The following is a 26,495-nucleotide window of genomic DNA, read 5'->3' on the forward strand; positions in this document are numbered from 1 at the left end:
CCCAAGATCATGCTTCCACAAACAGTATATGAGGACTTCTCCAGTGGCACTGGCTTTCTCAGGACTTTTGTCACTACTACTGCTGGCATCCTTGCTCTGTTGCCGCAGCTACCGGGAATTCTCTTTAACTGTCGATATGTATTTGTGTCACCTCCTTAGAATTCAAAACCTTGGACAGAAGCATCTGTCCAGCCAGGCCTAGAATCACTTAGCTTCAAAGACAAAGGGAAAGAGAATATCTCCTCCTCCCACTTTGGCAATAGTTGGGTCAAGTATTACCGAGACACTCATAGGAGCAGATTTCCTTAACCTACCTTGTGTGTTTGGATGCCGGTAGCCAAAAATATGACAACTATCTACTAGATAGATAGTGGATATACTAGAGTTTATTTAACCAATGCCCTACTATTAAAAAATTTAGGTTGTTCCTTATTTTGTTGTTTTTAGGGTATATGGTAATAGACACATTTTACTAATCTAATAGGTAAAAAACATTGTATCTTAGTTATTTTATTTATTCATTTTCTTTTTGGCTGCACTGCTGCATATGAAGTTCCCAGGCCAGGGATCAGATCTGAGCTGCGGATGGGATCTAGACCACAGCTGTGGCAACTCCAGATCCTTAATCCACTGTGCCAGGCTGGGGATTGAACCTGCATCCCAGTGCTCCCAAGATGCCACCGATCCCATTGCACCACATTAGGAACTCCATTGTCATTTTAATTGATAAATTTAAATGTAAATTTGCATGTGTTTATTGGAATTTCAGAATTTAAATGTGAATTTTTATGTATTTGTTGGAATTTCGGAATTTTTTCAAAAAAGCCAAATACATATATGGGCTTTTTTGAGATACCATTTTATGTGTGTAACTCAGTGGTTTTTAGTGTATTCACAGACTTGTATAACAATTAGTACAATCTATTTCAAGATATAAGGAGACCCCATGCATATGTATTTTTTAAATGTTTTATACCCAGAGATGTACAAATAATTGTCTGTGTTTGCAAGGTAAAGAATAAGTGACTATATATTTCATACACTTTTTTTATTTTTTAAATTAAAAAAATTTTTTTGTCTTTTTGCCTTTTGAGAGCCACTCCCGCGGCATATGTAGGTTCCCAGGCTAGGGGTCCAATCGGAGCTGTAGCTGCCAGCCTACGCCAGAGCCGCAGCCACGCAGGATCCAAGCCGAGTCTGCGACCTACACCATAGCTCACGGCAACCGCTGGTCCTTAACCCACTGAGCAAGGCCGGGGACGGAACCTGCAACCTCATGGTTCCTAGTCAGATTCGTTAACCACTGAGCCACGACAGGAACTCCTCATGCACTTTTTTTTTTTTTTTTGTCTTTTTCGTTGTTGTTGTTGCTATTTCTTGGGCCGCTCCCGCGGCATATGGAGGTTCCCAGGCTAGGGGTTGAATCGGAGCTGTAGCCACCGGCCTACGCCAGAGCCACAGCAACGCGGGATCCGAGCCGCGTCTGCAACCTACACCACAGCTCACGGCAACGCCGGATCGTTAACCCACTGAGCGAGGGCAGGGATCGAACCCGCAACCTCATGGTTCCTAGTCGGATTCGTTAACCACTGCGCCACGACGGGAACTCCTCATGCACTTTAAAAATGATAGTTGAGGGAGTTCCTGTTGTGGCTCAGCGGTTAACGAACCTGACTAGTATCCATGAGGATGCAGGTTTGATCCCTGGCCTCACTCAGTGAGTTAAGGATCGGGCGTTGCCATGACCTGTGGAGTAGGTTGCAGACGCAGCTCGGATCCTGTGTGTCTGTGGCTGTGGCTGTGGTGTAGGCTGGCCGCTACAGCTCTGATTTGACTCTTAGCCTGGGAACCTCCATATGCTGCAGGTGTGGCACTAAAAACACAAATGATAGTTGATTTACAATATTGTGCCAATTTCTACCTTACAGCAAAGTAAACCCAGTCATACATATAAATACATTTTTTTTCTCATATTATCTTCCATCATGTTCTATCCCAAAAAATTGGATATAGTTCCCTGTGCTATGCAGTAGGATCTCATTGCTTATCCATTCTAAACGTAATAGTTTGCATCTACTATCCCCAAACTTGCAGGCCATCCCATCCCCTCCCCTCTCTTCTTTGGAGACAATCTGGTCTCCAGGTATGTGAGTCTGTTTCTGTTCTATAGATAGGTTCATTTGAACCATATATTAGATTCCAGATGTAACTGATATCATATGGTATTTGTCTTTCTCTTTCTGACTTCCTTCACTTAATATGAGAATCTCTAGTTCCATCCATTTTGCTACAAATGGTATTATTTGGTACTTTTTTATGGCTGAGTAAGTATTCCCTTGTGTATATGTACCACATCTTCTTAATCATTCACCTGTTGGTGGACATTTAGGTTGTTTCCATGTCTTGGCTATTGTGAATAGTGCTGCAATCAACATTGGGGAATATATGTTTTTGTAATTTGTTTATATATATATTTTGCCACATGACATTTAAAAACTTTATACGAATTAAATTTAAAAATCTGGGAGTTCCCGTCGTGGCGCAGTGGTTAACGAATCCGACTAGGAACCATGAGGTTGCGGGTTCGGTCCCTGCCCTTGCTCAGTGGGTTAACGATCCGGCGTTGCCGTGAGCTGTGGTGTAGGTTGCAGACGCGGCTCGGATCCCGCGTTGCTGTGGCTCTGGCGTAGGCCGGTGGCTGCAGCTCCGATTCAACCCCTAGCCTGGGAACCCCTATATGCCGCGGGAGCGGCCCAAGAAATAGCAAAAAAAAAAAGACCAAAAAAAAAAAATTTAAAAATCTTTTCTTTCACAATTTATGGTTTTGGCTTAGGCTTAGAAAGGCCTTCCCCAGCCCAGGTTTTGTTGTTGCTCTTGTTAATTTCTGTTATATCTTTGTAACATTAATTTTTTTTCCATTTCAGTCTTTGAATCATTTGGAATTAATTTTGGTGTAAGATGGGATCTAAATGTGTTTACCTCACATGGTTAGCACATTATGGCAACACCACTTTGATTTCCTCATCAATTTGAAATATTTCCCTATTATATATTATATTCTTATGTATACACATGTCTGTTTCTGAGACTTTCTCTCCCATTGCAAAGGATCTGTCTATTCTGATGTTAGTAATATTGTACACATAAAACTAATTTAAAGTTATAAACCAACTTTAAAAAATAATACTTTTATCCTTTGTATAGCACTGGGAACTATATGTCTAACTACTTATGATGGAGCATGATAATGTGAGAAAAAGAATGTATACATGTACATGTAACTGGGTCACCTTGCTGTACAGTAGAAAATTGACAGAACACTGTAAACCAGCTACAATGGAAAAAATAAAAATCAGTATAAAAATAAAATTTCATTCAGAAACAAAAAAAATAAATAAAACTTGTAAAGACATTTTACTCTCTGGTAAGGTAGTAACCATTATTATCCTTTTTAGTGAGGGTTTTTATAAAATTAGTAATTACTTGAAAAGTTTAGTGAAGCTGATTTTTCATTTTCAGCCTCATCAAACTTTTGCCATTTATTTTATAGCTTGTTATTATCAGTTTAGCAAATATAAAATGAGCTTTTTAAAATTGTGTAGTTAGATACTGTCAACTGTTTTTAGTTTTCATAGGTATTTAATGTTTTCTCATCAGTGGTTTGGGGCACTATTTTGTCTTAGAACTAAAATTGCAATATGGATTTTTCCTTATGAAGAGAGCTATAGCATTGCAAGTGGCAAGATTTACCTACAGATTATATCTGATACTCTTGAAACAGATGATTGTTTTGATAGAGGATAAGGAGCATTCCAACTACCAAGCAATCTTAGAATCTAAGATAGACTATTGCACCAAGAGCATATTTTTTTTTCTTTTTGTCTTTTTGCCTTTTCTAGGGCGGCACCCGTGGCATGTGGTGGTTCCCAGGCTAGGGATTGAATCGGAGCTATAGCCGCCAGCCTATACCAGAGCCACAGCAACGCGGGATCCGAGCAGCATCTGCGACCTACACCACAGCTCACGGCAACGCCGGATCCTTAACCCGACGAGGAAGGCCAGGGATCAAACCTGCAACCTCATGGTTACCAGTCAGATTTGTTAACCACTGCGCCACGATGGGAACTCCACCAAGACTGTATTTAACTCATAATATGGTTGAAAAGTAGCTGACACATTTTAATGTCAAATAGTTGAGTCCCACTTCCCTCTTCTTTCCAGAGATAAAAATGGCCTTGTCTGAGGCAAGAGGAGTTTCACCCATATAAAAACATTTTTCTCCCTTTAGTATATTACTGACAGGGCAGCAAATGTTCAGACCTTGGTGGAAAAGCACCTCGTTACTTGAGGTCTTTTTTTTTTTTTTTTCCTTTTTAGGGCTGCACCGTGGCATATGGAGGTTCCCAGGCTAGGGGTCCAATTGGAGCTACGGCTGCTGGCCTACGCCACAGCCACAGCAATGTCAGATCCTAACCGTGTCTGTGAACTACACCACAGCTCACAGCAATGCTGGATCCTTAACCCACTGAACAAGGCCAGGGATCGAACCTGAAACCTCATGGTTACTAGTCGGATTCGTTTCTGCTGCACCACAGTGGGAACTTTGAGGTCTGTTTCTTAGTTTTTTGTTTAACTTGTCTTCCCACCTGTGTGCATTGCAGGGTAACAACATTTTTCTTTTTTTAAAAAAATGTGGTCTAATCAACATTTAAAGTATTTTTTATTTTTTGATTTTAATTTTTTGGCAATACGTGCATTATGAGGAAGTTCCTGTGACAGGGATGGAACCTGCGCCACAGCAGCAACCTGAGCCATAGCACTAACTAAAGTCATATCCTTAACCCTCTGAGCCACCAGGGAATGCCTTACCATTTTTTTTGGTCTTTTTTTTCTTTTGTCTTTTTAGGGCTGCACCTACGGCATATGGAGGTTCCAAGGCTAGGGGTCAAATCAGAGCTGTAGCTGCTGGTCTACACCACAGCCACAGCAACGCCAGATCTGAGCACATCTTGACCTACACCACAGCTCACGGCAATGCTAGATCCTTAACCCACTGAGTGAGGCCAGGGCTCGGACCTGCGACCACATGGTTGCTAGTCAGATTCGTTTCCACTGAGCCATGATGGGAACTCTCCAGTTATATGTATATCTAATTGAATATGTATATATTCTTTTTCAGATTTTTTTCCATTATAGGTTATTTTAAGATATTGAGTATAGTTTCCTGTGTTATATAATAGGTCCTATTGTTTACCTGTTTTCTGTTTTATTTATGATTGTGTCTATATGTTAATCCAAAACTCATGATTTATCCCTCCCCCCTTCTCCTTTGGTAACCGTAAGTTTGTTTTCTGTGTCTGTGAGTCTGCTTCTGTTTTGTAAATAAGTTCTTTTGTATCATTTTTTAATTTTTAAATTTTTTTTTGTCTTTTTGCTATTTCTTGGGCTGTTCCCGCGGCATATGGAGGTTCCCAGGCTAGGGGTCGAATCGGAGCTGCAGCCACTGGCCTACGCCAGAGCCACAGCAACGCGGGATCCGAGCCGCGTCTGCAACCTCCACCACAGCTCACGGCAACGCCGGATCCTTAACCCACTGAGCAAGGGCAGGGACCGAACCCGCAACCTCATGGTTCCCAGTCGGATTCGTTAACCACTGTGCCACGACGGGAACTCTTGTATCATTTTTTTAGATTCCACATGCAAGTGATACATGATATTTGTCTTTCTCTGACTTACTGCACTTAATATGATAATCTCTAGGTCCATCCATATTGCTGCAAATGGTTTTATTTCATACTTTTTTATGACTGAGTAATATTCCATTGTACATCATACCTTTTTTTTGGTCTTTTCTAGGGCTGCACCCACGGCATATGAAGGTTCCCAGGATAGGGGTCTAATCAGAGCTGTAGCCACTGGCCTACGCCAGAGCCACAGTAACGTGGGATCCGAGCTGCGTCTGCAACCTACACCACAGCTCATGGCAACGCTGGATCCTTAATCCACTGAGCAAGGCCAGGGATTGAACCAGCAACTTCATGGTTCCTAGTCGGATTCGTTAACCACTGAGCCACGACGGGAACTCCCTGTACATCATACTTTTAATTGACAAATATTCCCTTGTACATATATCAGATCTTCTTTATTCAGTCATCTGTTGATAAACATTTAGGTTGCTCCAAGTCTTGGCTATTGTAAATAGTGCTGCTATATATCTTTTCAAATTAGAGTTTTCTTCACATATATGCCTATGAGTGGGATTGTGCTTTGCTGGCCATTTTCGTGACTTTAGGACTAAGCATCACCTCTTACAAAAGAGCTGTCCCAGTGACAACAATATAGATATTTCAGATTCCTATAGCATTGCAGAGTTGACAAAACTTCTATATACATCAATTTTACAACAATCCTGCAATGTAAATAAGGTAGTAGCCTCCTTTTAAAATTAAGGAAACTAAAAATAAATAAATAAATATAATTAAGGAAACTAGGAGTTCCTGTTGTGGCTCAGTGATTACAAACCTGACTAGTATCTATGAGGATTTGAGTTCAATCCCATGGCCTTGCTTAGTGGGTTAAGGATCCCGAGTTGCTGAGAGCTGTGGGGTAGGTCGCAGATGCAGCTCAGATTCCAAGTCGCTGTTGGATCCTGAGTTGCTGTGGCTGTGTCATAGGCCATCAGCTACAGCTCCGATTCGACCCCTAGCCTGGGAAACGCCATATGCTCTGGGTGTGGCCCTAAAAAGAAAAAAAAATTAAATTAAATTAAGGAAACTAACACTCAGACTTACCAATGCTCATACAGCTGATTCAAGCTGGAGTCCAGAGCTTAAGGAGTAGGAGTAGGGTAAGGAAGATGCTTGAAAAATATTGTTACCCTTTAGGTCTTTAGGCCTTCTGTTGCCCAGATGGCCTTTAGGCACATGAAAAGATGCTCAATATCAGTAATTATTAGAGAAATGCAAATCAAAACTACAATGACGTACCACTTCACACTAGTCAGGATGGCAGTCATTAAAAAGTCTACGAACAGGGGTTCCTGTGTGGCTCAGCAGGTTAAGAACCTGACAAAGTACCTATGAAGATGTTGGTTCAATCCCTGGCCTCACCCAGTGGGTTAAGGATCCAGCATTGTCTCTACAGTAGCTTGGGCTGCTGCTGAGTCATGGTTTTGATTCTGAGCCCTGTGCAGTAGGTTAAGGATCTGGTATTACCACAGCTGGCCTGGGAACTTACGTATGCCGTGGGTGCAAATAAAAAAAAAACACACCTAAAATAATAGAGTTACTATATGATCTTATTGTTGTCACTAGGACAGCTCTTTTGTAAGAGGTGATGATTAGTCCTAAAGTCACAAAAATGGCCAGCAAAGCACATTACCTTTTCCTAATTTGAATGTTTTGTCCTCTTTTGACCTTACTAGTTTGTCTTAAGTATTGACTCCTAATCTTTTGGGAATGGTCAAATGGAAAGAACAATTATGTTTTGAAACATACTTGTCTACTACAGCTGTTTCATCTGAAATCTTAGTCCTCTGTTTGTATAATGACAGTTGTCTGATGAAAGAGATTAGACACTCAGTATTTTGAAAACAAGTTAAAGAATAAGATCAATCTTCATTTTAAAAGTTTACACAATTTAAGCAAGATGTATTATATAACATAATAAAGAAGCTGATGCTTTCCCTTTTTGTTTTCAATTTATTAGGTGGTAGATTTTATTTTATTTTGTTTTTACTTTTTTTGCTTTTTAGGGCCGCACCCTCTGCATATGGATATTCCCAGGCTAGGCTGCCAGCCTGCGCCATAGCCACAGCAATGCCAGATCTGAGCTGCATTTGCGACCTACACCACAGCTCATGGCAACACCGGATCGTTAACCCACTGAGCAAGGCCAGTGAGTGAACCCACCACCTCATGGTTCCTAGTCCGATACACTTCCTCTGTGCCACAATGGGAACTCCCCAGGTGGTAGATTTGAAATAAAAGCAAATGAGTAGGAAAAAACTAAGTATAAAATTTAAAAATAAAAAAAATTAAATTGGAGTTCCCGTCATGGCGCAATGGTTAACGAATCCGACTAGGAACCATGAGGTTGCGGGTTCGATCCCTGCCCTTGCTCAGTGGGTTAACGATCCGGCGTTGCCATGAGCTGTGGTGTAAGTCGCAGACACGGCTCGGATCCTGTGTTGCTGTGGCTGTGGTGTAGGCTGCCAGCTACAGCTCCGATTGGACCCCTAGCCTGGGAACCTCCATATGCCGCAAAAAGACAAAAAAAAAAAAAAAAGAAAAAAATTAAATTGATATTTGCCCTGGATATCTACCCAGGCTATATCTACCCTGAAGGCAACTAGTTCAATGTTGTTTGCATAGCTAGAAATCACCAATTTGTTAATAAAACAGGGGTGCTTTTTTAGTTCTGGTATAAAAGACTGAGTGATTTTTTATATGTTTATATGTTTATCATTGGTCTCAATTATTTCAATTTTGGCAATTTTTCTCAATTTCTGCACATTCACTATATTTTTTTCTTCTTTATTTCCTCTTGAAGTAGGCTGTTTTTTTTTTTAAATATTTCTTCTACATCTTTTCTGGGATATAACTGACAAATAGAAATTGTATATATTTAAAGTGTACAATGAGATACTTTGATATACATATATAGTGTGATATGATTACTGCAATGAAGCTCATTAATATATCACCTCATAGTTACCATTTTTTGTTGTTGTTGAGAACAATGAAGATTTCTTTTAGCAAGTTTCAAGTATACAATACAGTATTAATAACTCTAGTCATCATGCTGTACATTAGATCTCCAGAGTTTATTCATCTTGCATGACTGAAACTCTGTACCCTTCGACCAACATTTCCTTATTTCCCCCACTCCTCAGCCTCTGATAACCAGCATTCTAGTCTCTGCTTTTAAGGGTTTGACTTTTTAGATTGCACATGTAAGTGAGATCATGAAGTTTTTGTCTTTCTTTGTCTGGCTTATTTCACTTAGCATAATGTGCTCTGGGCTCATTCATTCATTTTCTTTTTAAATATTTTTTTTTAGGTTTTAATTTTTTCTATTATAGTTGATTTACATTGTTCTGTCAATTTCTGCTGTATAGCAGAGTGACCTAGTCATATATGCATTGATATATATATATAATATATTCTTTTTCTCATATGCTCCATCATGTTCCATCACAAGTGACTAGATATAGTTGCTGTGCTATACAGCAGGATCTCATTGCTTATCCGCTTAAAAATTCTTGTAATGAAATAACCTAGGCCTACAGGGTATAGGGAGCCCTGTAGCATATGTGTGTATCCACTACTCAGCCTTTTAAACTAACACTACTATATATGTGTGCATACAAAACCAACATATGGTATTGTTTTACAGTTTTTTGGGGAGCCGTGCCTGTGGCATGTGGAAGTTCCTGGGCCAGGGATGGAACCTGCACCATGTCAGTGACCCGAGCTGCTGCAGTGACAATGCTGGCTCCTTAACCCATTGAGCCACAAGAGAACTCCTGTTTTACATTTTTAGACTTTTGTATCTTTCTGAAACTTTTTATTTCCTTGACTATGTTTATGATATTTAGCCACTTTGCTACTTGTAGTTTTAGTTCAGAGTTTCTCAGCCTCTGTTCTTTTGACATTTGGGGCTGAATAATTCTTTGTTGTGAGGACCTTTTTTATCCATTATAAGATGTTTGGCGATATACCTGGCTTCTACCCACTAGATGCCCATTGCACATTCCCCCTCCCCCGTGCCCAGTGGTGATAACCAAAAATGTCTCCAGATATTGCCAGAAGTCTCTTTGGTGGGGAAATCTCCCCTCTTCCCAGTGAGAACCACTAGTTTAGTTCATTTTAACTACAAGGTCGTGCTCCACTGTATATATACCACCATCTATTTTTCCATTTTCCAGTTGATAGACATTAAGGTTATTCCAGAGTTTCTTTTTGCAGTGAGTATTCTTATTTATTGTTCCTTGTACACAAGTGAGACTTTCTTTAGGGTACTATGCCTTCTAGCATATGGGTATCTCCAACTCTATCAGATATAGCCAACCAGGTTCCATAATGGTTATACTAATTTGCACTCTAATCTGCTGAATTAAGAGAGATTCTATTGTTTCGCATTCTCTTTAATACTTGGCAAATTGTCACATTTTGACATTTTTGCCTACCTGATGAGTGTAAATGACATTCATTGTGATTTTAATTTGCATTTCCTCGATTAATGTAGTGATCACAAATTAACCAGGTAGGAGTTCCTGTTGTGGCTTGGTGATAATGAACCTGACTAGTATCCATGAAGATGTGGGTTCGATTCCTGGCACTCCTGAGTGGGTTAAGGCTCTGGCATTGCCATGAGCTGTGGTGTAGGTTGCAGATGTGGCTTGGATCTGGTGTTGTTGTGGCTGTGGTATAGGCTGGCAGCTGCAGCTCTGATTCAACCCCTAGTCTGGGAACTTCCATATGCTGCAGGTGTGGCCCTAAAGAGAGAAATAAATAAATAAGTAAGTAAGTAAATAAAGCTTTAAAAAATTATCCAGATAGAGCTATATCCAAAAAAGAATTTTAAAAAGAATTAAAATTTACTATGTAATTTATTAAGAATCCAGAAACCTTTCTCAAATTATGAGGACTAATTATTTAGGAGGGATTTAAAAATAATGTTTGAGCTTCGTGATCAGCTTTAAGAAGTGGTTTGGAATAGTCAGACTTCATACATGTCATGTTTGTTTGTACTCAACTTCTGCAGTTTGTTTCCAAACCAGAGCTGGTGATCTAGTCATAATACTGTTCTTCCTCTTAGAAAATGTTATTACTGATGGTGATTGCCATCTGTATCTAGGGAGTGGCTGAAAATACTTTAATAACTGGAAGTTATTTCCCTCAGTATTATTGGATGCTCATTTTCTCAGAGTCACCTCATTACTAATAGCTGCCTGCCAGATTTGTTTGATTTTGTTATCTTCCTTAAGCCTACATTTTTTCTGTACCATATGAAATTGTAATGAGAAAACTCTGTTTTCTCAGTCATTCTGCTAAATGCAGTGGGAGGTTACAAAAGATGTTGCTTTTACTTATCTTTGAGACATTTAAAATTCAAAAGATGGAAATAACATAAATAACACATATCACAAAATCAGAGTTGTGTGTGTCTTTTATTTATTTTATTTTTTAGTTTTTTTGTCTTTTGTCTTTTTAGTGCTGCACCGGCGACATATGGAGGTTCCCAGGCTGGGGGTCTAATCGGAGCTACAGCTGCCAGCCTATGCCAGAGCCACAGCAACATGGGATTCGAGCCACATCTGCAACCGACACCACAGCTCACAGCAATGCCGGATCCTTAACCCACTGAATGAGGCCAGGGATCAAACCCACAACCTCATGGTTCCTAGTCGGATTCATTAACCACTGAGCCACGACGGGAACTCCTGTGTGTCTTATACTTTATTTTTATTTTTTATTAAAGTATAGTTGATTTACAATGTTGCGTCAGTTTCTGCTATATAACAAAGTGACTCGGTCATATATGTAATATTAAAATAATACTAAAATTTAAATTAAAATTAAACTAATATTAAAAAAAGAATAAATTTCCATCACGGTCTATCCCAGGAGATTGGATATAGTTTGTGTGTTATATTTTATATATAAAATATGTTTATATAGGAGTTCCCGTCGTGGCGCAGTGGAAATGAATCTGACTAGTGTCCATGAGAACTCAGGTTCGATGCCTGGCCTTGCTCAGTGGGTTAAAGATCTGGCATTGCCATGAGCTGTGGTGTAGGTCACAGATGCAGCTCAGATCCCACATTGCTGTGACTGTGGTGTAGGCTGGCAGCAATAGCTCCGATTAGATCCCTAGCCTCGGGTGCAGCCCTAAAAAAATAAAAAATAAAAAAGTTTATATATAAAATGTTTATTTAAAAGAGTAGCATGAGGAGTTCCCATTGTGGCTCAGTGGTTAACGAATCTCACTAGGAACCATGAGGTTGCAGGTTCGATCCCTGGCCTTGCTCAGTGGGTTGAGGATTTGGCGCTGTCACAGACTCGGCTCAGATCCTGAGTTGCTGTGGCTGTGGCATAGGCCAGTGGCTACAGCTCCGATTAGACCCCTAGCCTGTGAACCTCCATATGCTGTGGGTGTGGCCCTAGAAAAGACCAAAAAGAAAAAAAAAAAAGTAGTATGAGGGAGATGGAAATCCCCTGCGGTTTTGAGTGTAAGGTCCAATTTGAGTTTAGTTTTGAAGAAAAAGATGCAGGTGAATTATGAAGGCAGAAGAAATACATATTAGTCATAGATGATTTGACCTCCTCTTTTTTTTAGGGCCACACCTGTGGCATATGAAGATTCCCAGGCTAGGGCTGAATCAGAGCTGTGGCCGCTGGCCTATGCCACAGCCACATGCCAGATCTGAGCCTCATCTGTGACTTACACCACAGCTCATGGCAACGCCAGATCCTTAACCCAGTGATCAAGGCCAGGGATCAAACCTGCAATCTCATGGCTGCTAATCAAATTCGTTTCCACCGAGCCACGACGGAACCCCTGACTTGACATCCTTAAATTAGAATGTAGTGGGAAAAGTAGCTATATTAATATAATTTTCATTTGTGCTCAGCATTTCTTTCTTCCCCAGTACATATTTCCAGGGTGAATTATCCAGTCACTTTAGAAGTGCCTTTCTCCTTAACTAGTCTCTCAGTTCCTCAATAAGCCTGAGAGATGCGCCAACATTTTGGTCTGGGGCATGCTCCATAATAAAACTGTAGTTAAGTTTAACATTCCTAACTAACCAGGTAAACTAGCTTTTATCTACTGAGTGTATTCTATTCCAAAAGTTTATTACCAGTTCTGTTTTTTGAACTTGACAGTTTCTTATAGAACAATTTGGTCAGTTTTGGTAATGTACCTAGATCGGCCCTCAAAAGCCCCATTTTTTTTTTTTTTTTTTGTCTTTTTTGCCATTTCTTGGGTCGCTCCCACAGCATATGGAGGTTCCCAGGCTAGGGGTCTAATCAGTAATCAGCTGTAGCCACTGGCCTACGCCAGAGCCACAGCAGCACGCCAGATCCTAGCCGATTCTTCGACCTACACCACAGCTTACGGCAATGCGGGATCCTTAACCCACTGAGCAAGGTCAGGGATGGAACCCGAAACCTCATGGTTCCTAGTTGGATTCGTTAACCACTGTGCCACCACGGGAACTCCAAAAGCCTCATTTTGACCCACAACATATCTGAGCCATGTAGGTACTAAATCTGTGTTCTGACCTGGAGGCAGGCAGCCATGTATTGAAAAGGAAAGAGGAAGCATCTCCTTTTTTTGGCACAGGGCTAATGGTAGGCAAAATTTTGATAGGAGCTGTTTTTGTTTTGCTTGGGGTTTTTTTAGATATTACTGAAGTATAGTTGACTTACAATATTGTATTAAGTTTCAGGTGTAGAGCAAAGTGAATCAGTTGTACATATACAGGATTTTTTTTTTTTTTTTTTAGGCTGCGCGTGCAGCGTGTAAAAGTTCCTAGGCCAGGGATTGAGCCTGCGCCACGGCTGTGATCCAAGTTGCAGCAGTGAAAGTGCTGAAACCTTAACCCACTGTGCCACCAGAGAACTCCCAGGATCTTTTTGTTTTAGACATTATTCTCCTCCCTTTTCATGCCTTTTACTACTTTCCAGTGACCCTTTCCCTGGTCCCTAAAGCCTTCATGCTTGCCATAAGTACCCCACCTTGGAGTTCACCTGGGCCCCTTGAGTTCCCTACATCCCAAGGATCCTTTGCTCACAATTACCTGCTTTTCCTGTCCCATCTGGGCTTCTGTTCTATTGTAGTAAATAATTTTACATAGTAGGAAATCTTAATCCAGCTATCAGTGCCTTAAACTATCAAAAAGGAGTTTGTATTTTAAAAAGTGGATACAGGAGTTCCTATGTGGCTTAGCAGGTATTGCTCGGACAGTGCTCAGATCTAGCATTGTCACTGTAGTGATTCGGGTCACTGCTGTGTCTCTGGTTCAGTCCCTGGCTGGGGAGCTTCTGCATGCCATGGGGCGTGGGCCAAAAAATAAATTCAATAAAGTGTGGATAGAATGTCTACTAAGACAACTGACCTAGATTCTTTAAAAGATTACTTCATGGGAGTAAAGAGATATGGGGGAAAGGCTGTTCTAGATGAAGTGAGACAAAAGAGATACAACCAAAAGCAGAGTGTGAATCTTGTCTAGATTCTGATTTGGAAAAAATGAAAGCTGTAAAGGGTGTTCTTGGAACATTTGGGAAAATTTAAATAGAGAATTTGTATTAAAGGGAGTTCCCATTGTGGTGCAGCGGAAATGAATCCAACTAGGAATCATGAGGTTGAAGGTTCAATCCCTGGCCTCGCTCAGTGGGTTAAGGATCTGGAGTTGCTGTGAGCTGTGGTGTAGGTTGCAGATGCGGCTGGGATCTGGTGTTGGTGTGGCTGTGGTGTAGGCCAGCAGCTGCAGCTCCGATTAGACCCCTAGCCTGGGAACCTCCATATGCCATGAGTATGGTCCTAAAAAGACACATGACAAAAGAAAAAAAGAATTTGTATTAGAGGATATAGAATGATTAATTTTCTTAGCCGTGATAATAGTATTGTGGCTCTGCAGGAGTTGTTATTCTTTGGAAATGTATGCTGAAAAATTAGGATCTCTTAAACTTACAAATAGTTTAGAAAAATATAATAGAGGAGATTTAGCAAAATGTCAACAGTTGTTGAATTCATGCAGAGGATATACAGATAGATCTTCATTGTACTATTTAGCTTTTATGTGTGATTGAAAAGGGAAGGTATTCATTGGTATAATACCCTTTAAATTGTAAAATTTCATGCAATGGAGAATTCAGGCAATATGGAGAACATCTTTTTGAGCTGGAGTAGCTAGTTCTGGCTCCTCTAAACTAATTCAATTCTACTACTTCCTCCCTGTTCCACTTGTCATTCATTCAGAGATTCACATTTTGTCCTATTAGCAGCAGATCCTCTGGCTAGAGGAAGGAAGATAGAGTTTCTCATGGCAATGTCATCTTATTTTACATATAGATTGTTAGCCATAGATTACCAGAATGTGAAAATCTTTGGCAGCATGGTTCATTAGAGATCCTTATTTTTTGACTTTGACTAAAGACTGTTTCAAGTCATTAAGAAAAAAAATCAGACAAACTGTATTCTTTTATATTGAATAGATATTCTAAGTCTCTTCATGTGAAAAGGTGGAAATTTAATACTCATTTCATAAGAATCAGTTTACATAACTGAATTGTTCAGTAGTGCATTTGAAATAGCTTTAGCTCTAGTTTTAAAAGTAAATAACAAGGAGTTCCTGTTGTAGCTCAGTGGTCAATGAATCCAACTAGGAACCATGAGGTTGCCCGTTCCATCCCTGGCCTTGCTCAGTGGGCTAAGGATCCCGCGTTGCCATGAGCTGTGGTGTAGGTTGAAGAATCGGCTAGGATCTGGCGTGTTGCTGTGGCTGTGGCAGGCGGCTACAGCTCCCATTAGACCCCTAGCCTGGGAACCTCCATATGCCGCAGGAGCGGCCCAAGAAATGGCAAAAAGACAAAAAAAAAAGTAAATAACAAAACATAGACTAATAATTATGAATCTATTTCAGATCATATTGTGCTATAAATTACAGTCATTCTGGAGTTCCCATTGTGGTCTGCACTAGTGGAAATGAATTTGACAAGTATCCATGAAGATGCGGGGTCATCCCTGGCCTTGTTCAGTGGATCAGGGATCCGGTGTCACTGTGAGCTGTGGTGTAGTTCGAAGATGCAGCTTGCATCCCACATTGCCTTGGCTGTGGTGTAGGCCAGTAGCTGCAGCTCTGATTTGACCCCTAGCCTGGGAACTTCCATATGCTGAGGGTGTGGCCCTAAAAAGCAAAAAAAAAAAAAAAAAAAAAACCCGAAAAACCTACAGTTGTTCTATAGTTAGTGCTCATTGAAACTAAGACTGAGGGAGTTCCCGTCGTGGCGCAGTGGTTGACGAATCCGACTAGGAACCATGAGGTTGTGGGTTTGATCCCTGCCCTTGCTCAGTGGGTTGACGATCCGGTGTTGCCGTGAGCTGTGGTGTGGGTTGCAGACGCGGCTCGGATCCTGCGTTGCTGTGGCTCTGGCGTTGGCCAGTGGCTGCAGCTCCGATTCGACCCCTAGCCTGGGAACCTCCATATACCATGGGAGTGGCCCAAGAAATAGCAAAAAAAAGAAAAAGAAATTATGAATAAAGAAAATGTGATATATATATATATATATATATATACACATTATTTAGCCATAAAAAAGAAGAAATTCCTGCCACTTGTGACAACAACATGCATGGACTCCGAAGGCATTATGCTAAGTGAAATAAATCTGAATGAGAAAGACAAATAAAATAAAATGCATTCACTTTTATGTGGAATCTAAAAAAACCTGAGCTGATAGACAAAGAGAACAGGTGAACGTGTTAACCGGAGGTTGAGGGTGGGGAGCAGGCAAAATGGATGAAGGTGGTTAAATGGTATAAACTTCCAGTTTTAACAATATTGTATATTTGAAGATTGCTAAGAGAGTGAATCTTGAAAGTTCTCATCATAAGAAATAACACTGTAACTATTTATGGTGATGGATTATAGTGGTAAGTATTTTGCAGTATATACATATATATATCAAGTCATATTGAACACAGAAGCTAATGCAAGATAATATGTTGATTATAACTTAATAAAATGGCAATTTGATGTGATTCAAACTGATATCAACGAAAATACAGATTCCTGCCTTCATGGAATTTTCATTTTAGTGGGAAGTATATTAGTTAGTTATTGCAGTGTAACAAAATATTCCAAACTTCAGTGGCTTAGAACAATTATTATATCATAGTTTCTTTCTTTTATTTTATAATGATTTTTATTTTTTCCATTATAGCTGGTTTACTATCATATCACAGTTTCTGTGGGTAATTATGGGAGTGGTTTAGCTGGGTGGTTTTGGCTCAAAGTTCTCTCCTGAGGTTTTAAGTTTATGTCAGCTGAGGCTTAACTGAGTCTGAAGGATCAACTTCCAAAACAGTTCACTCACCTGGTTATTGTCAGGAGGCCTCGTACCTTTGCTGGTTATTGACAGAAGACCTCAATTTCTCACTATGTGAACCTCTCTGTGAAGCTGCTTGAGTGTGCTTGTTACATGGCAGGTGGCTTCCCCCAGGTGAAGTGATTCAAGAGAGAGGATGAGGTGGTTAGTGGAAGAATCATTAGGAAGATTAGATCTGAGTAAAGAGAAGTTAGATAAGCAGATATCTAAGAGAAAAAAGTCCTAAACCAAGGGAATAGCCTAACACAAAGGCCCTGAGGTGGGGGGTAAAATGAGGTGAGAGAAAGGAATGCTGACCATATTTTATTAGTAGTGTATTTTTAGTCAGGGAGGTGGGAATGTTGGGGAAGGATTACTTCCATGGCTGAAATTCATGAATTCATTGTTTCTAATAGGAAAGTAAAGAAGTAAACGAAATGGACCTAAATATGAGTGTGAATTCTGTCACCATCTGTGTTGAGGGGATGACATGTAGTTCCTGTGTTTGGACCATTGAACAGCACATTGGAAAACTGAATGGTGTACATCACATTAAAGTAAGTTACTCTTTGGAAATTAGTAAAGTCAAATGACGTTGACTGGAACTCTTCTGGGAAATTACTATAACACAGAACCAGACACAATGACATGTTTGGCATAAAGACTATCATACTTCTAAACTTGAAGCTAAAAATAAATTTTCTTTGGCTTATTATCTTTTATTTTAAAAGTAAGAAATTATATATTTTTAAAATTTAAGGGAGTTCCCGTTATGCCTCAGTGGTAAAGAACCCGACTAGTATCCATGAGGATGCGGGTTCAATCCCTGGTCTTGCTCAGTGGGTTAAGAATCCCGTGTTGCCATGAGCTGTGGTGTAGGTCGAAGTTGCGGCTTGGATCTGGTGTTGCTATGGTTGTGTAGGCTGGCAGCTGCAGCTCCAGTTCAACCCCTAGCCTGTGAATGTCCATGTGCCATGGGTGCAGCCCTAAAAAGACAAAAAAATTTTTTTAAAACATCCGAAGATGGAATCTTGACATTATGGTTATGTATTTATTGCTTTATACTTTATAAGCATATAGATGCTGATAGACTTTTTATTACTCTTAATCTCATATTGGGATTGCTGAATCATATGGTAGTTATATATTTAGTTTTCTGAGGAACCCCCATATGTTTTCCACAGTGGTTGTACCAATTACATTCCCACCAACAGTGTGGGAGGGTTCCCTTTTCTCCACATCCTCTCCAGCATTTGTTATTTGTAGACTTGTTAATGGTGGTCATTCTGACTGGTGTGAGGTGGTACCTTATTGTAGTTTTCATTTGTATTTCTCTAATAATTAGTGATGTTGAGCACTTTTTCATGTGCCTGTTGGCCATCTGTATGTCTTCTTTGGAGACATGTCTATCCAGGTCTTCTGCCCATTTTTCAATTGGGTTGTTTGGTTTTTTGTTGTTGTTGAGTTATATGAGCTGTTTGTATATTTTGGAGATTAAGCCCTTGTTAGCTGCATCGTTTGCAACTATTTTCTCTTATTCTGTGGGTTGTGTCTTTTTTTTTTTAATGGTTTGCTGGGCAAAAGCTTCTAAGTTTGATTAGGTCTCATTGGTTTCTTTTTCTTTTTATTTCTATTGCTTTGGGAGTCTGACCTAAGACAACATTTGTAACAGTTTATATCAGAGACTGTTTTGCTTATGTTCTCTTCTAGGAGTTTTATGGTTTCCTGTCTTACATTTTAGTCTTTAAGCCATTTTGAGTTTATTATTGTACATGGCGTGAGAGTTTGTTCTAGATCGATTGATTTGCATGCAGCTGTCCAGTTTTCCCAGTACCACTTGCTGAAGAGACTTTTTCCCTTTTTTTTTTTTTTTTTTTGGTTTTTTTGCCTTTTCTAGGGCCGTTCCTATGGCATGTGGAGGTTCCCAGGCTAGGGGTCCAATCGGAGCTGTAGCCGCTGGCCTATGCCACAGCCACAGCAACACGGGATCCGAGCTGCGTCTGCAACCTACACCACAGCTCACGGCAATGCTAGATCCTTAACCCACTGAACAAGGCCAGGGATGGAACCCAAAACCTCATGGTTCCTAGTCGGATTCATTAACCACTGCACCATGATGGGAACTCCCTTTTTCCCATTTTAAAAAATATTCTTACTTCCTTTGTTGAGAATTAATTGTTGATAGGTGTCTGGGTTTTTTTCTGGGCTCTCTATTCTGTACTACTGCTGATCCGTATGTCTGTACCACACCATCTTGATTACTGTAGGTTTATAATATTGTATGAAATCTGGGAGAGTTATGCCTCCTGCTTGTCCCCCCCCCCCCAGGATTGCTTTGGCAATTCTTAGTCTTTTATGGTTCCATATAAATTTTTGGGTTATTTGTTCTAGTGCTGTGAAAAATATCATAGGTAGTTTGATAGGGATTGCATTGAATCTGTACATTGCTTTGGTAGTATGGCCATTTTAACAATATTCTTCCAATCCAGGAGCATGGAATATCTTTCCATTTCTTTGAATCCTCTTTAACTTCCTTGATTAAAGATGTATAGTTCTGAGTGTATAAGTCTTTCACCTCCTTGGTCAAGTTTATTCCTAGGTATTTAATTTTGGGGGGTGTGACTTTTAAAGGTATTTTTTAAATTCTTTTTCTAATATTTCATTGTTAGTATACAGAAATGCAACTGATTTTTGAATGTTAATCTTGTATCCTGCTGCGGCACCTGTGGCATGTGGGAGTTCCCAGGGCTGGGGGTGAAACTGGAGCTGCAGGTGCTGGCCTGTGCCACAGCCACAGCAACTTTAGATCTGAGCTTCACCTGCTACCTACACCACAGCTTGTGGAAATGCCATATCCTTAACCCACTGAGTGAGGCCTGGGGTTGAAACTCTGTCCTCACAGACACTATATCGGGTTCTTCACCTACTAAGCCACAATTCAAACTCTGAATGTTAATCTTTTATCTTGCTACTTTGCTGAATTTGGTGATCAGATCTAGTAGTTTTTGTGTGGAGTCTTTCTGTATGTAGTATCATGTCATCAGCATATGTGATATTTTACCTCTTCCCTTCCAATTTGGATACCTTTTATTTCTTTTGTTTGTCTGATTGCTGTGGCTAGGACTTCTAATACCATGTTGAATAAAAGTGGTGAGAGTGGGCATCCTTGTCTATTCCAGATTTTAGCAGAAAGGCTTTCAGCTTTTCTCTGTTGAGTATAATGTTGGCTGTGGGTTTGTCATAAATGGCATTTATTATGTTGAGATATGTTCCCTCTGTACCTACTTAAGTAAGAGTTTTTATCATGAATGGACATTGATTTTTTTTTTTGCAAAGGAGAAAAAAATAGCTTTATTGTTTTGCAGGCAATGGAGCAGCAGGCTAATGCCCTAAAGACTGTGTCTTTCCTTGGGAGGGATTAAGAAGTGGTTTTATAGGAGTTTCCATTGTGGCTCAGGGAATTAAGAATCCAGCTAGTAGCCATGAGGATGCAGGTTCGACCCCTGGCCTCACTCAATGGGTTGAAGGATCCAGCATTGTTTCAAGCTGCAGTATAGGTCACAGATGTGGCTTGGATCTGGCGTTGCTGTGGCTGTGGTGAAGACTGGCAGCTGCAGCTCTGATTTGACCCCTAGCCTGGGAGTTTCCATATGCCACAGGTGAGGCCCTGAAAAGAAAAAAAGTAGTTTTATAGTTTCAGGGTAGAGAATAGGGCCACAGATAAGGATCAGGGTAGATGCAAGCTTTCATTCTTCTTCAAAGTTCATGTTTAGTGGCCCCAGGTCTGGCTCTGGTGGTCCTCCTCTCTGGTTTTCATTTGTTGGGGGTTTTAGTTTTGCATAAAAGCTCAAAGATATTGTTATGTACATTCCTTGAAAAGGAACCAGGACTCTGCCCAAAGGCTGCACTATTGTTTCTTGACTGCTCCTCCCTTGTCTCTGCATCAGTTCCCTTCCCTGATTAGCAACTCTTTGACCTGCACTTTGGAACTCTGGGAATGTCATGGAGGCTGAAACTTCTTCCCTAAGAATAAGAAGTGGGGGACACAGAAAGGCTTGTGCCCAGGAGCCCCACAGGGCCCTGCTTGGTTCCATTCCCCCCTTTTCTTTGATACTCCTCAATCTTGAGGAGAACAGATGTTAGACAAGAAAGGGAATGCTTATTTTGGATAGAGATGTTAATCATAAAATCGCACAGGAACTCAGTTTTAGGGGTATTTGGTTTTAAATTCTCTTTTCTGTTTTATCTTCCCCAAGTCTTTTTAGGGAACTGGGCAGTGACCACTCTGGCTACTTCCTGATGAAAAGGGGCATAGTCCTGCCTCAGTTTGGTGAATGGATACCAAATTAGAAACACTCCTGAGTTCCAAGGCCTATATGATTAAGATCTCAATCCCTTGATCTGCCATTTTGGTACAACAGACCTAGTTAGGAGAAGGAGAGACAACTGGAACTTTAATAGACAAAATAGATCTCATTCCCTGAGGAATTCAGGAAAATAAGACTGAAACTTAGTCTGGAACTGGCACTTTGGGAAGACTTGCTACAGTCAGTTTTCTTATTCTACCTAAGAAGCTTTTAACTTTGGATGCAGCATTAATATATACATAACAGAAGCTAGTGCCCACTACACGTGTTAACTCTTTTTGTTGATAGTTGACCTAAAGCAATTTCATTATCTAAAAATAGAATAGTTATCAGAGGATACCTTGAAACCTTCAGGTTGCAGCTAACAGTTGCCAGCAGACATTGCTTTGAGAATGGCTGCTAGCATCCTAATTCTGACACAGCTCAGAAAACTCCAGTTCTTAGGAATATAGGAATGTGTCTGAAATATGTAACAGCCAGAGCAGATGTGCAATGCATGTCTGAAAGGCCACAAAGCAGGCCAATTTGGTTAGTAAAGTTTAAGATAATGCCACGTATAATAAGCCAGTGACTTTCTCATACCTCAGTAAGTGCAGATTTTTTCCCATCATTTCCCCTTTCAATTGTAGATCCTTCAATAGAAAACATTGGTGATCAAAATATCTATCCCTCATGCCAGAGTGATTCAGCTGCTTGCTCAGGTGTAGATCATGTCCCTTGGTGCTAGACCTCTTTCATATTTTCCTAGTTAGTCCACATTGGGGAAAAACTGGTCAGGTATCATGAACAAACTCGAAGGTATGTTAATGAGGAAATGCTTTATAGGTCATACATTTTATCACTTAAACTCAATTGTCATACAAGCATTATATGTGTGCTTTAACAGTAGACCCAAAGCAAGCAGTGGTATATCATGAGTAGTTATTATGTCATAATTCCACTAGATAATTTTCTTTTTTTTCTGAACATCAAGGCAAAATTATGGCTAACACAATATCTTTCATAAATACAATATACAGTTAACAGAACTAGAATTTCACATCTATTGAAACATAATCTTTTTCTCTAAAATAGCCTCATCTCCGTTGAACGCAGACAAATCAAGTCTAATTTGTTTCCAAAATAAGTCTGCTCCATTGACTACAAAATAAGTCTGCTCCTTCACATTGGCTGTGGTATAATTCCTCAGGAGTCTCAGACTAACTTTCTGAAAGATCTCTCAAGGCCAGGAAAGCCATGCCAAAGGCTTGCCACCAGATTCTGCCTTGGATTTTTTTTTTCTAGAAGTCCCCAAAATATCAAGATTCCTGCACATACCTGGAGGCAGTCTTTCCTGTTCCTTTCTGAGCACCATATAAGTCTGCTCAGAACCCAAAAGTTTCTGATTTCTGGAGGGACCAGGAAGAGAGAAAAGAAAATTATTTCAATTTAATCCACAGAGGTGTAATTTGCTAAATTTCTCTAAGTCATAGGTAGCTTGAGGGGAAGGTCTTCCCTATGTCTGGAAAACACAAATCAAAACCAGTTAATATCCCTGATGAAATAAACCATAGACTTTATGAACAGTATTTACCAGTTCATTCAGTAACTAATCCATTGTTACCTGCTTTATGAAGCCATCAGATTTTCCATTAGGATTTTAACCTAATTCAGCGGTATTATTTGAAATTTATCTAAGACCTGTACTTGTAAACCTTCTTGAAAATGAAGCACTTTTGCAAAAGCATCAGAGTACAACAATGACAGAAAGACGTAAAAGGCATGGTTAAACATATTAAAATATAATCAGTATACTCCTGCTGTATAGCACTGGGAACTATATCTACTCATGGAGCATGATGAAGGATAATGTATATATGTATGTGTGACTGGGTCATTTTGCTATACAGTAGAAAATTGACAGAACACTTTAAATCAGCTATAATGGAAAAAATAAGTCATTTAAAAAATGTAATCAATATAAAGAAATTTGGTTACAATAACCAGAATTATGACTGATAACCTCATATACTAGGATATATCCAAATTTTAGAAATGTAATAAAATTTGTAGAGTGTCTATATTAATAATATTTATCCACAGTATAATCTAAGTAGGTTTGTGGCTCCTGTGAAAATGCTCTCCATGTATTTTAATGTACCAAATAATGCTGATTAATTTAGTATTCTGAGATGCTTTGGGGTTTCCCTGGAGCATCCCAGAGTTAGCTGGAAGTCAAAAAACTTTAATTAAAAATTGATATCTGGGGAGTTCCCGTCGTGGCGCAGTGGTTAACGAATCCGACTAGGAACCATGAGGTCGCGGGTTCGGTCCCTGCCCTTGCTCAGTGGGTTAACGATCCGGCGTTGCCGTGAGCTGTGGTGTAGGTCGAAGACGCGGCTCGGATCCCGCGTTGCTGTGGCTCTGGTGTAGGCCAGTGGCTACAGCTCCGATTCGATCCCTAGCCTGGGAACCTCCATATGCCGAAGGAGCGGCTCAAGAAATAGCAACAACAACAACAAAAACAACAACAACAACAAAAAGACAAAAGACAAAAAAAAAAAATTGATGTCTGGGAAGTTTGTCAAAGTTTTGAAATACTTGGTCATATATCATAGGTCACTGTGAGACAATATATATTCCTTCACCAAAGTTACTAGAGATCTCAAAAGCAATCACAGATCACTTAAAGTCAAAGACCTCACGCAATCTCTTATTAAAAGTAGCATTCCAAGAAATCTGTTCTCTTAACAGAGAGTAACCAAATTCAAGTCTTGTAGCAGCTTGCTTTTGACAGTAAAATTTTCTTAACTCTAATCTAAATCTAGCCAATCTTGACCATCTGTAAGCCTTCCATCACTTTCTGGATTCTGGATCACATGAACTTGGAATTGATTCTGGCCATTTACTTTCTGTATTTTTGAGAATTTATGTGAGCACTTAATATTTTTAAGCCAATTAAGTAGAGCTCACTTACAAATTAATTTTTATAATACCATGCAAAGATAAAGACAAAGAGAATGCACACATAAACATACAGACAGACCTAACCAGAGATCTCATAGCTTCATTTTCTAAGCTTATTTATAAATCACATATCAACATATACAACTCACTGGTTTATAAATAACAGTTGTCATGGGCCCATATCTATAGGTCATTCAGTTTGTCAGACTTTCCTAGGGTACTATCAGATGGAACTGGAAAAGCCCTTTCCATGTTGAGTTGAATTAAACACTCGTGCACAAAGCTGAGTGCAAATCACTTATTCATTCCTCTGCATTATTCATTCTGATGTTCAATGACTTAACTCAGCTTTCATCTCTGCAAATGAATTTTCTAACATTTTTCGCTCCCCCTTATAGTTTCTGATTCCTTTTTAAAGTAATCTATGTTATTGTTGATATCCATTCTTTTTTTTTTTTTTTTTTGTCTTTTTGCTATTTCTTGGGCCGCTCCCACGGCATATGGAGTTTCCCAGGCTAGGGGTCTAATCGGAGCTGTAGCTGCCAGCCTACGCCAGAGCCACAGCAACGCGGGATCCGAGCCGCGTCTGCAACCTACACCACAGCTCATGGCAACGCCGGATCGTTAACCCACTGAGCAAGGGCAGGGATCGAACCCACAACCTCATGGTTCCTAGTCAGATTCGTTAACCACTGCGCCACGACGGGAACTCCGATATCCATTCTTAACTCCTTCAGTATTTTCATTACCTACATTTTTTTTTTCTTTTTAGGGCCACACCCACGGCATATGGAGGTTCCCAGGCTAGGGGTCCAATCAGAGCTACAGCCGTACATCACAGCCACAGCAACGTCAGATTCGAACTGCCAGAACCTTAACCTACTGAGCGAGGCCGGGGATCAAACCCACATCCTCATGGTTCCTAGTCAGATTTGGTTCTGCTGCCCCTGTGCTGCGATGGGAACTCCTGTTATAAGTCAGATATAAATATTGCCTCCTTTTTGAACTCTGTTAGACTGCAGAGGTCTGTTTTGTTGTTTGATCCTTCGGGGGAATTCTCCTGTTCTTTTAACTGGGAATGGTTCCTGTGCTTCTTTATTTGGCCTATACTTTTCTTATTCTCTGAAGCCTGAGTCTTAGTGCCTAGCCCCTACCTGAGTGTCTCAGGCTGTTGTTTCCCATGTAGTGGTACTTATGGTCTGTACAGCTCTCTCTCTCTTTTTTGTCCTCTTGTGACCGGCTGCTGTGCTTTTCTCCAAGGCTTTGAGGCTTTCTCTCCATCCCAACTGATCTCCCTGTCAACTAGGTGGCCTCCTAGGGTGTGGATTCCTTTTTTCTTTAACAACTCCCTCTCAGGAGTGCTGGTCCCATCCTGATTTCTTTTTTTCTCTTTTCTCTCTTCTTTTCCCCCCTTTGTTCTACCCAGTTATGTGGAGGGTTTCTTGACCTTTTTGGAGGTCAAAGGTCTTCTGCCAGCATTCAGTAGATGTTCTGTGCCAGTTTATCTACATGCAGGTTTTTTTGATGTTTGTGAGAGAAGGACCATATCCTACTCCTCCTCCATGTTGACCGCACCTCCCAGATGATGTCTAAATTGTACTGTTTTTAAAATTTCAACTTCAGTTGTTCATTAAAAACATAGAGAAATGTAGTTCATTTTTATGTTTACTTTGTATCCTGAATTTTGCTAAACTGATTTATTAAGTCTATTAGCTTTTTTTTGTAGACTCCTTGTGATATTCTACATAAGTATTTATGTTATCAGGTCATAAATACAGTTTTATTTCCTTTTTTTCTAGTACATGTCTTTTATTTGTTTTTCTGACTAGAAGCTCCATTACAATTTTATCTTTTTTAGGGCCACACTCACGGTCTATGGAAGTTCCCAGGCTAGGGGTCCAATCAGAGCTACAGCTGCTGGCCTACACCACAGCTCACGGCAATGGTGGATCCTTAACCCACTTAGCAAGGTCAGAGATTGAACCTGCATCGCCATGGATACCAGTCAGGTTCATTACCGCTGAGCCATGATGCTTACTCCCTCCATTACAATTTTATTTTATTTTGTCTTTTTAGGGCCGCACCC

The 26,495-nt window shown here is 40.1% G+C and overlaps 1 protein-coding gene across 3 annotated transcripts in view; it reads left to right on the top strand.

Moving 5' to 3' along the window:
- ATP7A (ATPase copper transporting alpha) overlaps window positions 1-26,495 on the top strand; it is a 137,515-nt gene that overhangs the window by 34,238 nt on the left and 76,782 nt on the right. For 2 of the 3 annotated variants that reach the window (XM_003135200.4, XM_013990938.2), the window contains exon 2: window positions 17,513-17,653. The exons of the other annotated variant lie outside the window; for it this stretch is intronic. In XM_003135200.4, coding sequence (XP_003135248.1) covers window positions 17,534-17,653 — 120 coding nt within the window. In that variant the 5' untranslated portion in view covers window positions 17,513-17,533. The remainder of the gene's footprint in view (window positions 1-17,512; window positions 17,654-26,495) is intronic. 3 annotated transcript variants of the gene reach the window in all.

Source organism: Sus scrofa, chromosome X (assembly GCF_000003025.6).
Source record: "Sus scrofa isolate TJ Tabasco breed Duroc chromosome X, Sscrofa11.1, whole genome shotgun sequence".
NCBI classification, from domain to species: domain Eukaryota; kingdom Metazoa; phylum Chordata; class Mammalia; order Artiodactyla; family Suidae; genus Sus; species Sus scrofa.